Source organism: Notolabrus celidotus, chromosome 2, assembly GCF_009762535.1.
Source record: "Notolabrus celidotus isolate fNotCel1 chromosome 2, fNotCel1.pri, whole genome shotgun sequence".
Taxonomy (NCBI): Eukaryota; Metazoa; Chordata; class Actinopteri; order Labriformes; family Labridae; genus Notolabrus; species Notolabrus celidotus.
Genome location: NC_048273.1, coordinates 12,156,218 through 12,178,190, shown reverse-complemented (window position 1 = coordinate 12,178,190; position 21,973 = coordinate 12,156,218). Strand labels below are relative to the sequence as shown.

The 21,973-nt window shown below is 40.7% G+C and overlaps 1 protein-coding gene across 3 annotated transcripts in view; it reads left to right on the top strand.

Annotated features, from left to right (window-relative positions):
• Positions 1-18,272, top strand: part of si:ch73-63e15.2 (protein strawberry notch homolog 2) — a 72,175-nt gene extending 53,903 nt beyond the window's left edge. For 2 of the 3 annotated variants that reach the window (XM_034705002.1, XM_034705020.1), the window contains 28 exons: positions 1,186-1,362; positions 2,611-2,697; positions 4,312-4,417; positions 4,572-4,732; positions 4,845-4,978; positions 5,171-5,261; positions 5,443-5,586; positions 5,691-5,808; positions 5,897-6,002; positions 6,148-6,301; positions 6,425-6,601; positions 6,897-6,994; positions 7,607-7,689; positions 8,006-8,188; positions 8,418-8,539; positions 9,485-9,616; positions 9,749-9,884; positions 10,506-10,618; positions 11,741-11,812; positions 11,966-12,074; positions 12,305-12,376; positions 12,472-12,615; positions 12,812-12,906; positions 13,763-13,855; positions 14,002-14,133; positions 14,732-14,808; positions 15,099-15,289; positions 15,521-18,272. In XM_034705002.1, the coding sequence (XP_034560893.1) occupies positions 1,186-1,362; positions 2,611-2,697; positions 4,312-4,417; positions 4,572-4,732; positions 4,845-4,978; positions 5,171-5,261; positions 5,443-5,586; positions 5,691-5,808; positions 5,897-6,002; positions 6,148-6,301; positions 6,425-6,601; positions 6,897-6,994; positions 7,607-7,689; positions 8,006-8,188; positions 8,418-8,539; positions 9,485-9,616; positions 9,749-9,884; positions 10,506-10,618; positions 11,741-11,812; positions 11,966-12,074; positions 12,305-12,376; positions 12,472-12,615; positions 12,812-12,906; positions 13,763-13,855; positions 14,002-14,133; positions 14,732-14,808; positions 15,099-15,289; positions 15,521-16,764 (4,551 nt within the window). In that variant the 3' untranslated portion in view covers positions 16,765-18,272. The remainder of the gene's footprint in view (positions 1-1,185; positions 1,363-2,610; positions 2,698-4,311; positions 4,418-4,571; positions 4,733-4,844; positions 4,979-5,170; positions 5,262-5,442; positions 5,587-5,690; positions 5,809-5,896; positions 6,003-6,147; positions 6,302-6,424; positions 6,602-6,896; positions 6,995-7,606; positions 7,690-8,005; positions 8,189-8,417; positions 8,540-9,484; positions 9,617-9,748; positions 9,885-10,505; positions 10,619-11,740; positions 11,813-11,965; positions 12,075-12,304; positions 12,377-12,471; positions 12,616-12,811; positions 12,907-13,762; positions 13,856-14,001; positions 14,134-14,731; positions 14,809-15,098; positions 15,290-15,520) is intronic. The other variant, XM_034705012.1, reaches the window with a different exon arrangement.
• Positions 18,273-21,973: the final 3,701 nt, after the last annotated feature.

Genomic DNA, 21,973 nt, shown 5'->3' with positions numbered 1-21,973 from the left:
GTCTTGTTGCAAAACATCAAATCAAGCACTCCTATCATACACTCATCATAGAAGTTCCATTGTATTTTGATTGTGTGATGACAAACACAACATGTGTTTTATGATTCAAACCAGACTCTTTTTTTGGCCAGGTGCAGTAACTGCTTTTAGTATCTGCTGGTTTAGTGACTAAGCTAAATTAGCCAGCCGCTGTTGATCAATTCATATAATGTTACAACAGTATATATATGTTGTTTCCCAAAAGTGTCACTTTTCTTTAAACACGAGTTGAAAAAATGAAAAAAACAAAGCAGAATTTGTAAGTAGGATCAGAAAATACTTTGCCAAGCTGCTTCCTGCTTTTCTGGAAGTTCTAATTGAAACACGGGGCTGTGGGAACTTCCACACATGGTCCAAAGAATATAAATAAACAAACGCACAACAACCCATATTAAGGACTTCTCACAGACAAAGCCGTACAATAAAACGGAGAGACCAGTTTGCCAAAAACAGCTTCTCCTTAGCTGCTAGTCTATGATTTCTCCCTGCTTCCATCATTCAATCCCTATCTCCCCACATCCATGTTTATAAATCTCCGGGGGCCCAGGGGTGCCTGTGAGAGGCTAGTTAAAGAGCATGGCATGCTAATGGCTTGGAAAGGATATGAATAGAGGAGCGACTGGAAGGCAGCCATGGTTTAAATGACACACATATACACATGCACACTGACACAAGCACTCTCATTATGAATGCCCCTTGTTTTATACGACTCGGTCTCTCTAACACATCTGTGTGTGATTAGATTTTGTTTGGGCTCGTGGTGTAATTACCAAAAAAAGTGTGTTGGCTGGAATCCAGAATAAATCTGCCACCTTTATTTGGATCCCTAATAGCTTGAGCATAGCAGAAGCTATTCTTCCTGGAGAGTAAACCATGAACAATAAACCCACAAACTCCCATCTCTACCTTTTGATTTTCTTTCACACACTTATTACTTTTTAGCATAACCTTTGTGCTGTGTTTGAATTGAAATACTTAACAATGACTGATGCTCCTCTCATAAATGCAGGAGTATATCAGGCTGTGATCACATACCTTATATTGGATTTAGGAATCTAAATGTCATTTTTAATGTTTTAAAGCTGCAGTAAGTCCATATATTTCAGAGTCTGAACCTTACACTTCCTGTCTTTCTTTTGCCCTCAGGACTTGTCCTGCATTGATGAGCTCTCCACAAACTCCCTGTTCTCCTCTCCGAATGACTCACTGTCGGAGTATGCTGATGCCCAGTCCTTCATCAGCACAGACAACCTGGACACAGTGCCCACCATCTGGGACGTCAACACTAGTACCACCACCACACCAGCACAAAGCCAGCTCGAGGTCAGTAATGCTCCCACAGGCCACCATCATCACCGGATACATGAAGTGCTTCTCTAATAACCTGTCATACAACCATTATTTAATACAGACTTGTGTAGATCAGTACATACATGTCTGCACTTTCAGATATTGAGACCAGGTACAAGAAGGCAATAGTCTGATTGTCCCTCTTGCTCTGTTGTCATCAGATGTACTCTTGACAGTTAACATTTGCTTCAACACAGGCGTCAGTGAAATCTATTAACATCAAACATATTTCATTTTTAAGTTGACAGTTTATTGTGTAGAGTATAATAGACAATTTGTATCAATTCAATGCCTAATCAGCATCATGATAACTGATTAGGCATTGAATGTTATAAAAAATACCTTTCACTGCATTTTCAAGTATTTATTTTACCTTCAGCGGCTTTATGATCCACCAGCACTTACTTCAGATCTTTACGTGGTACAAACTGTGCCCTAGAACCACCATCGTGCCTCACAACTTCACACAGCACTTTAAAGAAATAATATTCTTACAGTGCAAGTCTGAGCAAGACCGCCATTTTCACAAACTTTCACTCTTGAGAGCAGAAACGGATCATCATACAGACCGGACCGTGACAAAAACAAACCTTTGAAATATCTTCATATCGTCTCCTTTGCTGGGTCCAGGTCATTTGGCATGCACTTCCAGATGCTTATTGGACTGTAAATAATATTCATCCCTTTTGTCACGCTGTTCCTTCAAAGAAGAAACTCAATGAACTGTTACATATCATGGTCCCCAAGTCTATAATCTGAGATGAGCAGCTTATAAAATATTGCTCCTCCATCCCTGTGCGCGCTGCCGTTGAGTCCTCTTTGAGCGAGGCGAGTCTGTGGATATCTTTATGATATGAATCGGAGTACATTTATTTCTCCCGCCTTCTGAAAGCCTTTTATGTTTTCCTTTTCATTCTGTCCTCATTTCAACCATTATGTCTTCCAGACACACACAGCTTTATCTGTCTTTTTTTGTTGTTGTTGTTGTTGCTGGCTTTTCAGCACCAGGCGACAAATTGAATTTTGTTGAGTGCTGGTTGGTCAGACTTCATGCCCAGTGCCCACACACTCTCATGAATGCACATGAATATACAAACATCAAACATATGCAGTGATTGCTCATGTTTTCTTTTGTTTTGTTTGTTTGTTTTCTTCTGTTCTTGTGCATTTGGCTATGTTTTCATTTTTGTTTGTTTTCTTCATTTGATGTTTTGTTGACAGCTGAATGGCACCGGCAGGTTTCATGGCTTGGCCAGTTTGGATGATATAACTGCTATTATCAGCACCCCACCTTTAGGAGGATTCCAGGTAGCCACACCTACTTCTCCGATCTGATGCTTCACTGAAAACCAGTTATCTAACAAAATGAGCCAAAGCATTGGCAGTAATGCAGATTAGATTGTATGTCTCACATGCTGCTCTTATTGTTTCCTATACACGATGAGCAGTAAATTATTTGCATAGAAAATGTCACGCCACTAATCTCAGACTGGAGGCTTCATTATCACATATAGAATGTGATGAGTGAAACAACATTGCTCATGGCTTGTTTGACAAGTCAGTATTACCACTGATGATGAAAGCATTACTTTATACATCATGTTCCAAATTATTATGCAAGTTGTATTTTTATGAATATTTTAAAAACTATGTAAACAGTCTTTTTCAAATTTGTCAAGAAGTCAGATAGTGAATATATTTCTTCAACTGTGTGGTTAAAATGATGCTTTTCGGCTGACTTTTTAAATAAATGCAGAATTTGCAGAAACGAGTGTGCCGAATTATTATGCAAGTTGGTGATAAGAGCATATAACTTGTGAAAATTAAAAGCTAGGCACCATTTTGAACTTTCTATTGATTGAAAATAATGAACTGGCCTGCCTGCTTACCTGATCTCAACCCGACTGAGAACTTGTGGTCAGTGATAAAGAAGATAATTTAGAGTAATGGCAAGAAATACAGCCCATAAGAGCATCTTTGGAAAGCCATACAAGGTGCAGCACAGTGTCAGTAGAGAAGTCATCAGAAACTAAATCACTTCACCAGTGACCTCTGACCCTCACTGAAAGAAAAGGAGGTTATTTTGGACATTTGAGAAACACTTAAGATTTGAAATGTTTTAAGGACATTAACGGTTTTATTTTGTATACAAATGTAAAGAAAACTGTTGTTTTTGTTGAAGTTTGAACACAGTTGTAGTAAATATGATTATTTTCAATCAATAGAAAGTTTAAAATGGTGCCTAGTTTTTAATTTTCAGAAGTTATATGCTCTTATCTCCAACTTGCATAATAATTCGGAACGTTAATTTCTGCAGAACCTGCATTTATTTAAAAATACATCCGACGTACTTTGAAAAGCATCATTTTAACCACACAGTTGAAGAAATATATTCACTATCTGACTTCTTGACACATTTGAAAACGACTGTGGACATAGTTTTTAAGACATTCTCAAAAAATGCAATTTGCATAATAATTTGGAACACGGTGCATTGTGTGAAAGTCTTCAGATACATTACATAAAGCACAGATTATTGCATTCACAGCATTTTCTTTTTGAATTATATTCTAACCATAGTGACAGCTCAGTGTTTGCTTGAAATCAAAATGCGACTCTTCATTCCCAGTAATTCAGGTTGCATTAATTAAAACAATTAAAGCACTTTTTTGTTGATAATGAAATCACAATTCAACACTCTTATTCATTCTGCTTCATGTGGTTTTAGCACCTTTCATTCCATTCGTCATTTAAATGTCACACTGGTTATCATCTCATGATAATGAGCTCTAGTTTTGCTACGCTGACATGCTAACTCCGGCTTACTCTCTTTGTATTTAACCAGCTGAATCAAAAATATGACTTCAAAAATGTCCTCACTAATAAAGTGAAGAGCTAAAAAAGCCCCTTTGGTGTTCCCAGGTTCAGAGTACCCAGCCACCCCCAGAGGAGGAAGAGGATGCAGAGGAAGAGGAGACAGAAGAACTGGGACATGTCGACACATATGCTGAGTACAAACCCTCCAAATGTAGGTCACTAGACTGAATGTCAGCACCAAGTCAACCATTAATGCATCTACTTTTTCCTTCTTGATATGAAATGACACTCAGCGGTTTGCTTTTAACACATTTGTCGGATTGTTCCACTTTTTCAACGGATGTTCTGTTTTTCCCTCTCCTCAGCCACTATAGGAATTTCTCATCCTGACATAGTGGTGGAGACGAACACGCTATCCAGTGTCCCTCCTCCAGACGTCACATACACACTGTCTATTGCTCAGTCAACTATTAACAACGGCTTGCTGTCCGCTCTGCAGTTAGAGGCGATCATCTATGCCTGCCAGGTACTCCTAGAAGCTCACACATGCACAGTACACACAAGGCGTACATTTCTGTTGACCACTATGAATGAATGATGCATTTTTGTTCATGCATTTCCTCTGTGTGCTCCCTCAGCAACACGAGGTTATCCTTCAGAATAACCAGAGGGCAGGCTTCCTGATCGGAGATGGAGCAGGGGTTGGAAAGGGACGCACTGTGGCAGGAATCATCCAGGAGAACTACCTTAAAGGAAGGAAGAAATCGCTCTGGTAAGACAGATTTACTATTCAGGTGGATTACAAGCAGCAATAAACCCTGACTCACAACAGTGCTATTATTGTGTTTCAATAATTTATATGTTTTGTTTTGTGTGCACTTGCATGCCATGATGTTTTGAGCGTGTACAGGCTTGTTTGTGGAGAAGCCTCCTGAATGACTCTCTTTCCTGTTCCTGCCCTCAGGTTCAGCATATCCAATGACCTGAAATTCGATGCAGAGAGAGATCTCAAAGACATAGATGCACCAAATATTCCGGTGCATGCCTTAAACAAGGTGAGTCCAGATGGAAGGAGTGTGACAACCTGGGAAAAAGTTGTATTCTCGGCATCTCATTTATCCATTATGTGCATCTGACTTAAATGGCACAAGCTATATTTGGTATCTGAGTGGCTCTCTAGATGTTGTTACATGCCCCACAAACAACACCGTCCTCTTTCACGCTTGATTATTACAGATTAAGTATGGAGACACTGCTACCTCAGAAGGAGTCCTATTTGCAACTTACTCTGCGCTGATTGGAGAAAGCCAGGCAGGAGGACAGCACCGGACGAGAATTAAACAGATCCTCGACTGGTGCAAGCCAGACTTCGACGGAGTTGTATCCTTTTTTACATTTGTGACCCCACGTGTGAACATTTTCTGAAACAAACACTATCACACGCCATGTCTGCCGTATTTTCCCTTGACCTTTCCCCGTTACAGATTATTTTCGATGAATGCCACAAAGCCAAGAATGCTACTTCTACAAAGATGGGCAAGGCAGTTCTTGACCTGCAAAACAAGCTGCCACGGGCCAGAGTGGTATACGCCAGTGCCACAGGTAGACTGAAACACAAACACACACTCATACAGGTAATGCTACACAGCCGAGGACTTTAAAATATTTATCTTTTACATCTCTTCCTCAGGTGCCTCTGAGCCAAAGAACATGATCTATATGAGCCGCCTGGGAATCTGGGGTGAGGGCACACCCTTCAGAACCTTTGATGACTTTCTGCACGCCATCGAGAAAAGGTTTGTAAGACATCACGCTGCAGGATTTCACTCAGGAGCAATTATGTTTAAGTCAAAGGGAAACACCTTACATTAAGTTTGTGGTAGTTTCTTGTCGGACCATGATTGACTTACATTGAATAATTGATATGCTGTTCACACGCAGAGGTGTCGGTGCCATGGAGATCGTTGCCATGGACATGAAAGTGAGCGGGATGTACATCGCCAGGCAGCTGAGCTTCTCAGGGGTATCTTTCCGCATCGAGGAAATCGGACTGGATAGTGACTTCAAACTGGTCTACAACAAAGCTGCCAAACTGGTGAGCGTCCGAATCTCATAACTGAGGATCCAGAAGTCTTTCTGAATCTGTACGCTGAAGCTATCGTGTGTGGGAATATTACACTCTTCATTGACTTACCACATCTGGAAATGTGTTTCTCAGTGGGCCGAGGCATTGCAGATCTTCGTGCGTGCGGCAGATGAGCTTGGCCTGGTCAGCAGGAAGTCTCTGTGGGGGCAGTTCTGGTCATCTCACCAGCGCTTCTTCAAATACCTCTGCATTGCTGCCAAGGTCCGCTGCCTGGTGGAGCTGGCCAAAAAAGAGCTGCTGGCCGGGAAGGTCAGCACAGCAGATTAAACATTTTGTAATATATTATGTATAATCTGGGAGACTATTAATGACCGAGAGGAGGAACTGAAATGCTATACAGTAGATATTTCATAGTGAGGCAAAGTGCTATGAGGATGTAAACTCTTTCTAATGTTTCATGCTGTTTTGATTTGTCATTGAAAGCACATGTGTAGGAGCAGCTGTAAATCTTACTAGTTAGGGCCTCATTTGGAACTTATAGTGTGTTTAATTTGCCAGCAGATCTGTTTGGTTCTTGACATACGTTTGATTCTGTTTGCCACAGTGCATCGTGATTGGCCTACAGTCTACAGGAGAGTCTCGCACCAGAGAAGTCCTGGATGAGAACGATGGGCACCTCGACAGATTTGTTTCTGCAGCAGAGTGAGTTCAAAGGAAATTATAATAGGCTTGTTTCAGATGGTGTGAGCTAAAAGGACTAAATTTCTCTTCTAGGTTACTTTACAGTCTAAGCAGCTAAATGCATGACGAGCAGAAAGTTATTTTCCCTGTTGCTTGAGGCCAAAGCAGTCTGTGAGATATTTCCATTTCATTCTGTTGCTTCAAAAACTTACAAATGATTTTCCAATTTGGAGGCAAACTTATCCTCTCTATAGTACACATGCACTCAATTAGAATAACAAGTTTTCAGGACATGCAGATTAAGTCATCTACAGTCATCCTCAATTAAACTAACAGCCTGTTTAGCTGTTAGCTGCTCTTTAATTAAAAAAGAGCTTATAGAAAGAAGAAAGAAGAAAGGGAGGGTTCAGGTGATGAGTGCTTTGAACTTGTCTGACCTCAAGTGTCTCACAGCAGACATGCCTGAATGTCTGAGTATAGCAGATCACACATAATCATCTACCTGTCAGCACCTGACAGCTACAATGAGGCGAAAATCAGGAATGTATGGATTGTGTTACAACCACAACTGCTCCGTGTTGTCCTCATCGCTTTGCTTTTTTTCTCTGTTTCTCATCTGTCTCTTTTCTGTAGGGGAGTTTTTCAATCACTTGTTTCAAAACATTTCCCATCTGAGAAACAGAGGAGAGAGAAGGCGCCGAGTAATAAGAGAAAACGTAAGTTAAAAGGATGTGGTTAATGCAACATGCGTGCATATCTCCCCCTTAATAGCAATAGAACAATGTTAAGTAGCAGCGGACTTCAGCGTTCAGCCTGCAGTCTAATCTGACTGTAAAGGGAGTGCTGTTTGTGTGTATGTTATAATGAATGCATGTGTATGTGTCTGGTTGTGTGCATACTGTCTGGCTGTCCTCATCCATATAGAAACACATTTTTATTCTTGCAGTCTGCATTTATTCGTCTACAAGAAAAGTCAAAGTGTTCTTAAATCCTCTCTATTGTGAAGCTAACATCACATTATGTCACCATCAGGGAAGCCAAGAGGTCGCCAACCAAAGGTACCTAAGCACACTGTGGACAGCGGCGGCGTGATCAACATCAGCGATGACAGCAGCACTGACTCTGACGGCATGGACACAGACTCCAACTCCTCTCCAGATTCCCTGCTAGACAATGATGATGTCATCTTTGTGAACCACACTAGCTGCCAGACAGGTAGGAAGAACCCTTTCTTTTTTTAGTGTGTGTTTTGTCAGTTGGAGTGATGTGTGAAAAGATTAGCCACGTAAAGTATTTGGCCTCATTTAAGAAGAAGGATTGTCTAAACTAGAAAAACTAGCTTCCACTCTGTATCTGATCCTGTATTCCCCAATGCCTTGTTAATTGTAGGGTTGTTTCCTATCAAGGTTACCTGGTTTACATTCCCTCTGTTTTCTACTCACAGCCAGGATAGAGGAGATGAAGCAGGGCCTCCTCAGCAAAATATCTGAGCTGGGAAAAGAACTACCTCTCAATACCTTGGACGAGCTGATCGATAAGTTTGGAGGACCAGATAAAGTCTCAGAGGTATGAACCGAAGACGCTTGCCTAAGAAACTGCCCAACCACATCTGCTTTTTGAGTTCAACTGATACAGTAGAATGTCAAAGATCCTAACCAATTACATTAATCCTCACACTAGGGCTGGGCGATAATTCGATAATGATAATAATTGTGATATAATTTTTCTCAATATAAATCTAACAAATGTCCGATAGATATTCTCTATATTTTTCGCCTGTAATCACGCCCCCAACCACTGGAAAGGGAGGGGGTGCTAATTTGCCTTAATGTGTCTAAAACATTAGTTGCCACCTAACATTAACAGAAGAAGAAGACGGCATTTAACGGCCAATCATTTTGCAGGGCAAGAGGTAGGCAGGGCATAAAGATGTTTGGAGCAGAATGTAAACACAGCTAAAATGAGAGACAGCGACACTGAAGAAAACACAAAACCTACCAGCTCAAAGCAGAGTCCTTAGTCTAACACTGTGCTGACTATGCGTCTACTATCAGCTTAATACACTTAATACAAGATACTTTTAGGATTTGGGTGAATGAAGAGCACGGAGACAACTTCTGCTGTGCACTTCGAACACGATTAATGTCCATCGTGACCATAGTACAACTGAAAACTGAATAACCGTGATGCATTCACTGCACTACAAACTAAAACTTCACAAAAATCTCATCTTACACAAAAGACCTGCTTCCTGTTAGCACTGTCAAAAATGAGGGATTCAAGAAGCTTACCAGAGAACTAAACCCAAATACAAACTAACAGACTGTGTGGTATCTTCAAAGTTTACTCAAGACAAAAAAAATCTACCTTTAAATTTAAATGAAATAATGATTTCATCTATATCGTGATAATAATCGACTGATATGACAAATTGTATCATTATAACATCTTTTACAGCTCTAGCTCACTCTTAAAAACACAAATAAACTGATGGATATGTTTTTGTTGCAGATGACTGGTCGTAAGGGTCGCGTGGTGCGGCGTCCCGACGGCAGCGTCCGTTACGAGTCCCGGGCTGAGCAGGGACTGACCATCGACCACATTAACATCAAGGAGAAAGATCGCTTCATGGGTGCAGAAAAGGTCAGCTACACTTCTCAAAATGATAAACTGCATAAAGCACCATTTGTGCCTGTGTGTGTGTGTACTGTACTGCTCTGTGAACCTCTCTCAATAATAAAGTCTCCTCTTACAATCCAAATCTTTTCTCTCCAGTTTGTGGCCATCATCTCAGAGGCAGCCAGCTCTGGGATTTCCCTGCAGGCAGACAAACGAGTGAAAAACCAGAGACGAAGGGTCCACATGACCTTGGAGCTGCCGTGGAGTGCAGACAGAGCCATTCAGCAATTTGGTAAGTCAGGAAATGTCCTCTCACAATAAGCCATTCAAAAGTAAAGCCCAGTCAATTCTGGAAAACAAAAATTTTAAGACACCAGTTCTCTAGTATTTGCTACACTCTAGACAGGCAGCAATCTCGGGTCAAAAGGTAACAGGAATGTTGAAAGAGGAATCTTTTGAGGAATAGGGCCTCAAAGGTCAGGAGAGGTTCACTTCACAGAGTTTTATCTCTCATTCATGTTTCTTGGGCCAAGAATAACCAAGTAGGGACAAATGTTTCCTTGTCTCGCTGAAGCCGTAGTGGTAATATGTGGTTGTGGTTGACTGAATGTGCGTTCTAAAAATTTGAATTCCCTTCTGAACAGTTGTTTACTACAGTAACCACAGGGGAAAATACCTCATTTGTCTTGGTTATTTCTTTTAATTTCCTTCATCTGGCTAGACATCTGTTTGACAAAAACATCACGAACATGCCTCTTACTTTCTAAAAACAAAGTATGTCAAACTTTGGATTTTACCGTGGAGAAATGTACAAAGTAATCAACCAATGACCCTTAGACTGTCGCAGCTCTGTGTCCATTCTAACTATTTTAGCTGTATGAATGTATATTAAGATCTATTCCTTGTCTTTCAGGTCGCACTCACCGGTCCAATCAGGTGACAGCCCCAGAGTACATCTTCCTCATTTCGGAGCTGGCTGGAGAGAGACGTTTTGCCTCTATCGTGGCGAAAAGGCTTGAGAGCCTGGTAAATATCAACTCTTATAGATGATTTGAAGTTTGTTTTGCTCTTTAATTTTTATTTTTGCCCTCTCACATGCTTAATTTTCCCATAAACTGAGTGAAATTTGTCTTGTGGGAAAGTAACACTAGTCATCTTGTTTAATGGAGAGCGAGCAGAGCTGTTCCACTGTAAACAGAGGGGAGCTGTAGTTTTTGTTTATTGATCATGGGGCTCTAGCTTGCCAACAGCTCTACCATTTGCTTCCTCACCCTGCCCTCACCTTTTGTCCTTCCTGTTTCCCGGGGTATTCCCGAGTCTAGAAGCTCTCTTCTATGCTTGAAGCTGCATCAATTTGTCTCCACAAACCTCTGGGGATTCTGGGTCTTTCCCTTCGCCAGCTCAACAACGGAAAACTGAATAAGGCAGAAAAAGCAGAAAAGAGCTTGTCTGGATAATTTATGAGTCTAGGTTTATTTTCCATGATTATCAATGCATTTCAGAACCAGCAGCCATTTTTTTCCAGTGACACAGCATGACAGTTCTTTTGGGAAAAGGGCAACAAGTGACGGCAGTTCCAGGAAGTTGTTCCTGAGTTTGTGGGCTTTGTTTGGTAGATCTGTATCAAGAGTAGGTCACATCTCATCTGGTCATCTGCTTAAACCCAGTACAACACAGAACCCAGTGAGACAGCTGAATACCTTTACATGTGGCTGACTCCAGATCAGCAGTGAAGTCATATTTGGCTCAGACATTTCTTTGTTTGGTTACACATTTGTCTGTGTGATCAGAGCAAGCGGCTGCCGCGAGAGCTTCCTGTTGACTTTCCTGTGCTGTGAAGTTTTCTATACTGCTTTGCATTTAGCAACAAACATTAAAAGTATGGAAACATGTCAGATATAGGTATCATCATACTGTAAATTTAACCAAATCTGCAGTTATCCCTCTGTTATTATTAGTTTGTGAACTAGTGTGCCTGCTTGTTCGAGGGCTGAACGGTGAGGTCATCATGATGTATCATGATGATCAACAGCAAACACAAATTAACCTTGTGTAACTGTGTTTGTTTTACTGTGATGATGATCTAAATGCTGTATGCATAATACAACTCACCACTAATAATAACACTGTTGCTCATTCACTTTGCAGGGTGCATTAACGCACGGAGACAGACGAGCCACAGAGTCCAGAGACCTGAGCAAGTACAACTTTGAGAACAAGGTGGGCAGATGATTTGATCTTCACTGTCATACAATGCAAAATTGTGCCTCTTCTTTTTATGTTTTCAGTTATTCTCTTAAAATGAGTGATAACTTTTTGTGAATGAAGCCCTCTCAGAGAACGTGTCCATAACAGTTCTATCCTTTCTTTCAGTACGGTACCAAGGCTCTGGATAAGATCACCAAAGCAATCCTCGGCCACATAGAGAACAAGGTGCCCTTCCCCAAAGGCTACCCAGGGGGTGAATCCATGTTCTTCAGAGGTATATTTCAGCTTTGGTCAGCTTTGGTTAGCTGTCACTTGTTGCTGTATTGTGAACTGTCCTGTGATTAAAACATTAGTTCTTTAAGTACCTGCCTTAGCAACATTGACACACAAAATGTGAAATGTTGATTAATGTGCATTGTCCTGATTAAAGAAACTTAATTATGCAAAATAAAGCATCAGTTTACCATGAGGTATTAGTAACACAACATTGTGTCTTTTTTCCAGACATGAAATTTGGAATGATGGATGTGGGCATCTTTTGCAAGGAGTCTCGTTTTGGGATCAGCATTGAGAAAGGTAGAGTATCCAAGAGGGAACATCACCTAATAGAAAGAAGAATCTCTCCCCAACAGCTCTATTGACCGCTCTGTTTTGTCTTTTTTTCCCCCCAGACTGCAGCATCACAAAGTTCATGAACCGCATCCTGGGCCTGGAAGTACACAAGCAGAACTATCTGTTCCAGTACTTCACCGACAACTTTGACTACCTAATTGAGAAGGATAAGAAGGAAGGCAAATACGACATGGGAATCCTTGGTATGGAAATCCTGTTTTACACGATTTTTCAGAAATGCAAACACTGACAATCGTTGCTGTTTTTTTCTTTCTTTCTTTCTTTCTTTCTTTCTCTCTTTCTTTCTTTCTTTCTTTTATCGTCTATGATGTTATATGACTGGTTACTGCTCTTCTGCTCTTGATCCTCTTTTAATCACTTGTTTTGTGTCTCCTCCAGACCTGGCCCCAGGTAACGATGAGATCTACGAGGAGAAACAGGAACACTTCTTGACAGCTGGAAACCCTCAAGATGGACAGGTGGTTCTGTATAAGGTAAGAACTGCATGACCCTACCTCAGCTGCATTCATGTGAGAAAATGTCCTGACCTTATTTAACAAACAAACAAACATAGAGAATAAGAAATGAGACATCAGCACTATTGTTTTGCCTGTGTCGTGTGAGCACAGGGACAGATATGGACCAAAGCTGCTCTTCTTTATCTTCTAATGAAAGAACACTGAGTTGTTGTTCCTGCTAAGATATGTTGAGCATTACAAAACAGAAGTGTTTCTCTGGATATTCATAATGCCTGAAATATGCTGTGGGTTTTTCTTTTTTAGTCTAGCCCAGTCAGGATTGTAGACACCCATCAAACCAGTTTAGCAATCTTCCTGGATTGAGCTGTAAATGCCAGTGTCTGTAAACTCATTAAAGACTTCATGACAAGGTTTCACTGTGCACAGTTTTGAATACCTGCTACAACTGAGAAATCAGTTGAACACAAGCTGCTCTCACAGAGGTAACTCAACCAGCGTCCTCTGTGCTTGACTTTGATTGATTTCACAATGCCAGAGGTAAGACTGTGATCAGGCAGCCTTAGCTCGGGGCTGAGGAGCCTCTGCAGACACTTGTGGGAGGTGGGAACAGGATAATTATTGGTATCTTCTGCTTTTAGCCATTGGCTGCAAGCTAACCTACATTTGACATTTCAAACTTGGCAACAGGGCAGAATGCTGCACTGCTACGACCAGTTTAGCAAGTATGAAGAGGGAGAGTGTCTGTTCCGTGCGTCATTATACTACACCTTGAGTTTAACTCACTGACGCTGTACACTTTCATTGAACTGCTTAGAATATATGAATATGTGACAACACACTCTTTACTCTCGTATCCTTCGTGTCTCTGTAGATCAGTGTGGACAGAGGCATGCCCTGGGATGAGGCTTACAACAGGTCACTGCAGCTAAGCAGTCCAGACGAAGGATTCTACCTGTCCCTGAAGGTGAGTCCATCTTATAAAGGACACTACATCATGAAGTCTTGCTTTAAAGGGTTACTGTAGACCTCAAAAGAGCAATACATGAGTCCTTCAATAAAAAGTCCCTCAAACCGTGTAAATCACTCACTGTCTATGTCGCCTCTCTTCAGCTCCGAGGTAATCACCCGTGTGTGCTGCTAGCGGAGCAAGGACGGGGGAAGAACCTCATCGTCTACAAGCCAAACATTGGCAAACAGAGCCACCCTGAGAGCTTAGACAACCTGCAGCAGCGTTACCGCAAGGTAATTGGTTAGAGGATCACTTGATAGATCAGTTAGACCAATGGTTTTCAACACATCTGCATCAAACTACCAAAGATTGTTACATGAATCAGGGGAACAGGGTTTTTCACTGTGAAAATAAAGTTTTCTGATCATGTTAGAGGTTTGATGGAAGACAAAGCTAGACATTTTCAGGACCTTCTTCAACTGCACTTGCATTCTGGAGTATTATTACACGGGTGTGTGATGCCCCCTTGTGGTTGTTTAGGAGTACTGAGACAGGGATTGTTCATTTATAGCTGCACGATGTGGCAGTAAGTATTACAGATTCTTAGATATATGAACAAATGGAAAGCATCAGTCAGTGAGGATGAGGAAGTTTCTCTATATCTTCTTTACTTATAGAAGCTGAATGTGTTTCCCAACATAAACAAACCCTGCTCAACATCTTCTGCATGAAACACACACACAAAGGAATAAATGTGATATTGACTTTTGATTGATAGAGCTTGTCTTAGCTACTAAAGCCTCTCCTCTTTAAAGCTGTGTGATGCTGTGTCTAAACTTTCTATATAATCAACTCAAAGCTGATTTTGCTGTCGCACATTTCCTTTTACAGGTGACTCCAGAGGAAGCAAGGGACAGCTGGGAGAATCAGTTCACTTTCTCCTTCAAGAAGTGCAGCCATGCCAACTGGTAAGTACGAATCCACAGCGTCCCCTGGGATTAATGGCTAAATGCATCCAGTCAGGCTGGTACTTCTTAGGGTGGTTTTAAGGTCAGATGCCATTCCCAAGGATTTGCAGATCACCTGAGAACTAATCATGAAGTAATAACTCACAAGTCTCACATGTGCCTTCGTCACCAAAAGACCAGTGTGTGAAATCCTTCAGAGGAAATTTCTGTAATAAAAGGCATTAGCAAGCAGGCTCTTTTCCTGTGTGCAGAATATATTTGAGCTGTTTTCTTTTCTGCCCTCTCCTCAGGAACGGAAAGTGTAAGAAAATCGAAGAAGGCCAGGAGTGTCTGCAGGGCATGCGCCTTCGTCAGTACCACATGTTGTGTGGTGCTCTGTTGCGTGTGTGGAAGCGTGTGTCCGATGTGGTGTCTGACATCACCAGCTCCAGCATCCTGCAGATTGTCCGCTTAAAAACCAAGCAGCACAACAAGCAAGTCGGTCAGTACAAACATTTGGAACAAGTGACATAATGCACGTATTTACCAGTCTACTGTTATGATGAAATAATTAAACCAGGAACAGAAAATGTTTTGCAATTCAAAATGAACATCATGAAAACCCAAATGTAACGCCCTAACTGAAGAGTGTCTGCTCTACTTCTTCTGTGAATCACAAACACATTCAGCTGTTTCGCTCACTGTCTGTCTTTATTGTCCTCATCCCTCTCAGGTATTAAGATCCCAGAGAACTGCGTGGCCCGTGTGCGAGAGGAGCTGTTGCTGATGGACACGGAGGTGAAGAAGAGACGAAAGGAGAGAGAGCAGCAGGCTGTGGAGCAGCGACTGGCTGAGGAGCGCATGCGTAAAATGGAGCAGGAGAACAAACACCTCCTTGCAAATCTGTTCAGCCAGAAACCCATGCTTAACCAGTCTCTGGTTCCATCTGTCCCTCAGAATCAGATCCTCAAACAGAAACTGAACCAAAATGTTCTACAAAGGACACATGCTGCTGGAACCATCACTCAGCAGCTGCAAAGACTACAAGCCCAAGCCCAGTCCAGCTTACAGCAGCCCTCCCAGAACTCAGCCCTGCTGTCCTTACAGAGAAATCCAAACCAGATCCAGCAAAGAACCCATAACAGCTGGCCCAAAAACTCCTCCACGTCCAACACCAACCAGGGGCCTCAGTCCAACATGGTTAGCCTCAACTCGCAGTTTTACCCCCAGTCCTTTTTACCCTCCTTCTCACACCTGAAGAGCCCAACCCTTCCACTCCTCAAGACCACACTGCCTCAAAGGGCATCTTCCAAGAATCCCTTAGATGAGATCTTGGACCTGACTGTGAGTTCGTCTTCCCCCTCCCCAGACACCACAGAGGGCAGACTGCATCTTGACAGTCTGGCGAGACACTCGGCTGGATTTGAAGATGATTTTAACCTAGAGTCTCTGATCTCATCCAATACCCAGCACACTGCACAAATACAGACGCCTCTTTTGCTGCCACAGCAGCAGCAGCAGCAACAGCAGCAACATTTGCAAGCAACACAACAGCAAAACCACAACCTGCTGGCTAACAACCACCACCAAGACTTGTTAGATTTCCTGAAGTTGCCCTTGTCTCCCCAGATGCCCACACAGAAAGCCAGCCCTTCATCCTCTACCTCCTCTTGCTCCTCCTCTGCTTCCTCCACAAACAACCTGGTTTCCCACACCTCGGCTGGCCTCCTCCCCACATCCGCCCTCCTCCCTACATCCCCCTCCTCATCCCTCTTCTCAAGCCCTTCCTCGTCCTCCTCTCTGTTTTCTAACTCCTCCTCTTGCTTCTCCTCTCCTTACCTCCTCCCCCAGTCAGACTCTACTTCTTTATCCAACGGCCACTGCAGTTCAGCCGCTCTAGACGTCCGCGAGGCCCTGAACAGCATGCTGGCTGAGCCGGACCGCAAGTCTGTCATCAAGTACCGGCCACAGGACTGAAACAACAACATCTTGTCTTTAGGATTTTTTAAACTTTGTCTTTTCAAGCAAACTGTCTCATTTGCTGCTGTCTACGATCGCACCCTCGGACCTACTCCCTCTCCCCCCTCAGGGCCTATAGTCACGTCACTGCCTGTCCTGTGCTCGGCTCACCCTTCTCTCTCTCCACCTGTAGTGTTCACCTGCTCAAGGCTGTAGAGGTGATAGCAGGCTTGATCAATGTCAGATTTCTGCACCAAAGCGTGTCCTCCACAGTGTAAGGCAGCTGTTTAAAACAAAAAAACAAGTTTTAAAAAAAAGACGTGATATTTCATGGAACACTCGAGCTGTCAAAACAAAAGCTCATTCATCCAGATGTGGAAATCTTTAATAAACCTCCCGCTGCTGGGTAGACGAGGTATGATTGGTGAAGTTGGTGGAAGTTCTTAACGCCTTTCACTATTTGAAACCACATCTTTCGACTTTGCTTTACTGTTACTTCACTTCATGGCCGTCTGTCTTGACTAAAACAAGGCTGTATGCAAGGCATGGTTTGAGAGTGATAGTGTTGAACTGGAAGAGGAGATAAAACAGATGAACCTTTTAGCTGATTAGCCATGAAATGCCTCAGTTTTCATTCTTTCTTCTTCATGCTCCCTCTTGTATGCTTGTATGGACACTAGTGTAAGGAAAAAGGGAGAGGAAGAGAAGTCTACTGTTGCAAACAGTGCCTTTGGAGAATTCTATAAATGCAGTCTTTAAAAATCCATGTAGCCTAATGTATAGATTTGTACTCTTGAGCATTGGTTTTAATTTAAATATGGTATATTTGTATTTAACTTTTAGCCCCCTCAGTGAGTCTGTTGTTGTTGCACTGTGCTGGTGATCAGCTTCAGGAAGAAGCCTCCAAACAGCCCGTGTGTGCTTGTATGATTGTGCGAGTCACTGCTTTCAAAACTAAAGCAGCAGTTATTTCGTGTGTCCTTCCTTTCCTGTTGATACAGAGTGATTATGGCGCGGTTCATTGATCAGCATGGATAAAAATTGTGTCCAAAAATGTCCTCTCTCATTTTTTTTATATAAAGCTGACAATAACTTGTATTGAAGCGACTCCTGGTTTGATTTGATTTTGAATTTCTCAGGAAAGTCTCAAAGTGTGTCGTTGTCTTTATGTGTGATTTTGACCAACATAGATATGAAAATTTGTTCAAAGTCTTTGTTATCACAGTGGATGACAAAGAGTTTCAGCTTTTATTTGTCCTTAAAGTCTGAAAAGAAGATCCTTGTTTTTCCCACTTTGGTATTCGTGGTAAACCTGCGACAAACTTGTCATTTAATGCGTTTCCATTTCAGGCATCGAGGCGTCAAAACCTTTGAAATGTGTAGACTCGTAGTGTTCACTGTGTATAATAGTCCACTTTTAAAAACGTCGGAGGTCTGGCCATCTTTGTGTGAAAAAGATGCACTGGTGTTAGTTCATGACAAAATGCCGGGACACGTTCAAGTGATTAAAAAGCAATAAAACCAGATTCTACATTTGTTATGATACTTAAATGCATAAGTACTGTTTACGCTCAACAGGCAAAGCTTTGTGGTTACCTTTGCATGGTATGAACCTTCTTGTTTCTGTTGTGCTTCATAGTCCTTTAGTTAGACTCTTCAAACATACATTTGTATAGTAAGTTTCACAGGATGAACACGATGCATTCTTGATGTTTTAGTCATTGTTATTATAAAAAATTATTGTTATTTATATTTAAGGGATATTTAGATTTAAGATATGTTATCCTGCTTATTAGAATAGTTAACAAAATGTTTGGTCAGGGAAGTTTCTAGTTTTCAAGATTACTATAAGACAAATTCTATTATAACCTGCCACCAAATAAGATTGCACTGTTCTGTACTGCTGTACAGTGTCTGGATTTCTTTCTGCTCACTTCAGTTAAGCATTTTCTCAAGTAGAATTGTTTCTCTAACTTGTAGATCTTTGTCAGGCCTCCGGTTTGCAGAGAGATACCAAAGTGTTCCACAGACACCCCCAAAAGTTGCGACTCTGAAAAGATCAGAACTTTTATCAATCTCAGGAAGAAACAAACAAGAGGTGTAATGGTGGGGCGTAGGCATAAAATATGATTTCCCCTTCTAACAGTGGTGAAACTAACCAATTCATGTGCTATTTTTTCTTATCTCTGTGCTGTGACTCTTGCTGTATTTATGTTTTAGACTAAATGTGATGGGTTTGTTGTTTGTCCTTGTGAAATCGTCAGTGATTCTAAATGTTTATGCCTTCTTAGGGCAAAGATCAAAGGCTGTTTCTCTTAAAGGAACATCATTTTTCAGTGGACAGTTTTATTTTCAGCTGTGTTGCAGTCATGTGACATTAAATCATTTTAGAGCTGAGGCATATTTGAATCTGCACCTGGGTTATTCTGCAGTGTGCAGACTGATGTGTCCTCCCTTCGCACTCCCTCAGTGTAACAGATGAGTAGGTGTAGGCTGACCGTTCATTCAGATTCTTCTTATTGCTTCTTTGTTAAATTGCATTTGTCTGTATTGTTCCTCATACCCTCATTATCTATGCTTTAATATTCCAGATCGGGCACATTCCAAAACATCAGTCTGCAAAAGATTTGCCTTTGATTTAGTGTTTTATAATCTCACATATAAAGCTTTATGTATTTGAGGGGTATGGACTGCATTTTTAGGAGGAAACAAAAGCTTTTTCAGAATCCTTTCATAGTGTAGTTTGGCCTTTCATCAATTTATCATTTTGCACTAAGAATGGCATAATCAAGTTACTGTTCTCTTGTTGGTTATGATTGAGCATTGCAAGTTTGTTGTGTTTCTGATCATTGATGAAAAGTTCTGTGTATACTGTAACCATTTCTCTTGTTTCTCCACCATTTGCATATTATATGTTATCAATGTTATCACTCTCAAATAATTTATTGTAAACAAAAAAATGAAACAAAAAACATGCTACTGATTGTATGTATTTTTAAACAAAGCCTATTTTTTCTGTAAAAAAAGAAACTGTGTTCAGCACTTTTATTCTGGGTTGTGCTTTTGTTTTCTATATATTTATAATTTAGATCCAAATGTATATATTGTAAAATTTGTGCCTTCGACTAATTCTTTAAAAAGGTTTTCTACTCATTTAAGGAAGGACTATATGAAAATGCAATCTTAACTTTGTAAACAAATAAAAACTTAAGGATTGCTGAAATGGAGTCTTTTTGTTCAACTTCCCATTCCAGTTTTGGGAACAGTCCTGTATTGTTCTCCTTAAAGTTAAAGTCAAACAAGTGAGCATGAATGAAATCACTATTTTATTAACAAGTCAGCTAAAGAAAGTAAACTTCAAAAGATGGAGTAAAGCAGAAAAAACTTGAGATATGACTATTCTGACATTTAGGCTCTGTAGTATCATATTACAAATACCAATACGTAGACTAACCGGCACAATTTAACAACTCACCCACAGCTATTGAAGAATATTCAAAGAATACTGCTCCTACACAAACCCAGAGTCATTCTGAAAGACGGCCACGCTTTGAAAATACAAAAAACATTTCTGGAGGTAGGAGCTGGGTTTAGCAGAAAGAATAGAATAGCCTTTATTTGACATTGAAAGGTGTACAATTAAAATTATAAGTGCTGCTCCTGAAGGTGCATTTAATAAATAAAATAAAAACAAAGACAGACCTTCTGTACCAAAGAGCCGCCATCTTGAAAACTGCACACACTCAAAGCAGTGGTGTATCTGTACTTAACATGAGTATTATTTTTTGGGTGAATTTATTACTTTTACTCCACTACATTTGAAAGACAAATATCATACTTTTGACTACCCTACATTTCTATCAGTGCTGTAGTTCAGTTGTTCTCAAAGTGGGGTCCTGGGACCCCTGGGGGTCGGCGAACCATAGTGTGGGGGTCCGTGAAATAATTTGAATACATTTCTAATAAATTATAAAGTTGTGCTGTGTCATTACAAACAGCATATACACCATTGGTATGATACCATTTGGTGGCTTGAAGGGATATGTGAGTCTTGCTACTGTTAATTTTCAGAAAGCGTTTAAGATCAATTACTTGAAAAGTATAAATGCTGTCATGTTGAGTCCACAAGGAATGAAATGACCCTCTATTTTAAAGTATACAAGTGGTATTTACTTGATTCAAATTGAAGTGTTATCTGTTCATCACTATGGTACAGGTCTGAAGTATTTACATTGATACGTTTTACAATACAAATAGTTCAAAGGTCAACTAAGAGTGCAAATGGTGGTAGCTTTTGATCATGACACATCACTAATGTGCTTAATCTGTGTTACAATTATAAGGGGGTCCTTGGACAATTTTCTCACCTGTAAGGGGTCCCTGGCTCCAAAAAGTTTGAGAACCCCTGCTCTAGTTACTCACTACTTTTGCTTTGAAGTCAGTGGATGAAATTTATTTTATTTTCTGAACTCAGATCCCAAAGACCGTAAACTGTTCCTGTACTTGTGTTTGGTTTGTCTCAGTGGTGAAGCTGTACCTCGGTTGAGGGTAGAGCAAATGCTGAGCAAACGTTATTCAGATCAGTCCATTCATTTAGTCATGGTAATGATGGCTAAGGCTGAGAAGGATAATGATTCTCTACCTGAGCACCATGGCCATATTTGAAATACAGGTTTCAGGTTTTTCAAATAAGGAATGATTCATATTGCTGTAAATCTCTGATCTTTTTACCCAAACTTAAACAGCCTACAAAACATCACCATCTAACCTGAGAAAGCATGTCCAGGTCTGGAGCTAACACACTTGTTTTATTCCAGATGAACATTTTTAACCAACGTGTCTGTTCTTGAAGTAACTTAGTTGCAGATTATATTTCATGTTGTGCTTTTTAGATATGAAATAATGTTTTCTAGATAAACGTAACGTAGCAGAATGTACACCCATGCATTCTTGACTGCACTCTTTTGAGATATTTCAAAAAGTACTTTGAATACTTCAGTGTTTTTAAAAGCAGGTACTCCAGGACTTTAACTCAAGTAATAATCTGACTGAACAACTTTCACTTGTATTGGAGTAATATTTGACCAGGAGGATCTATACTTTGACTTAAGTAATGAAGATGTGCACTTTTTCCACCACTGACTAAAAGTCGCATAATAATAATAATAATAATAATAATAATAATAATAATAACAATACATTTTATTTATATAGCACCTTTTAAAAA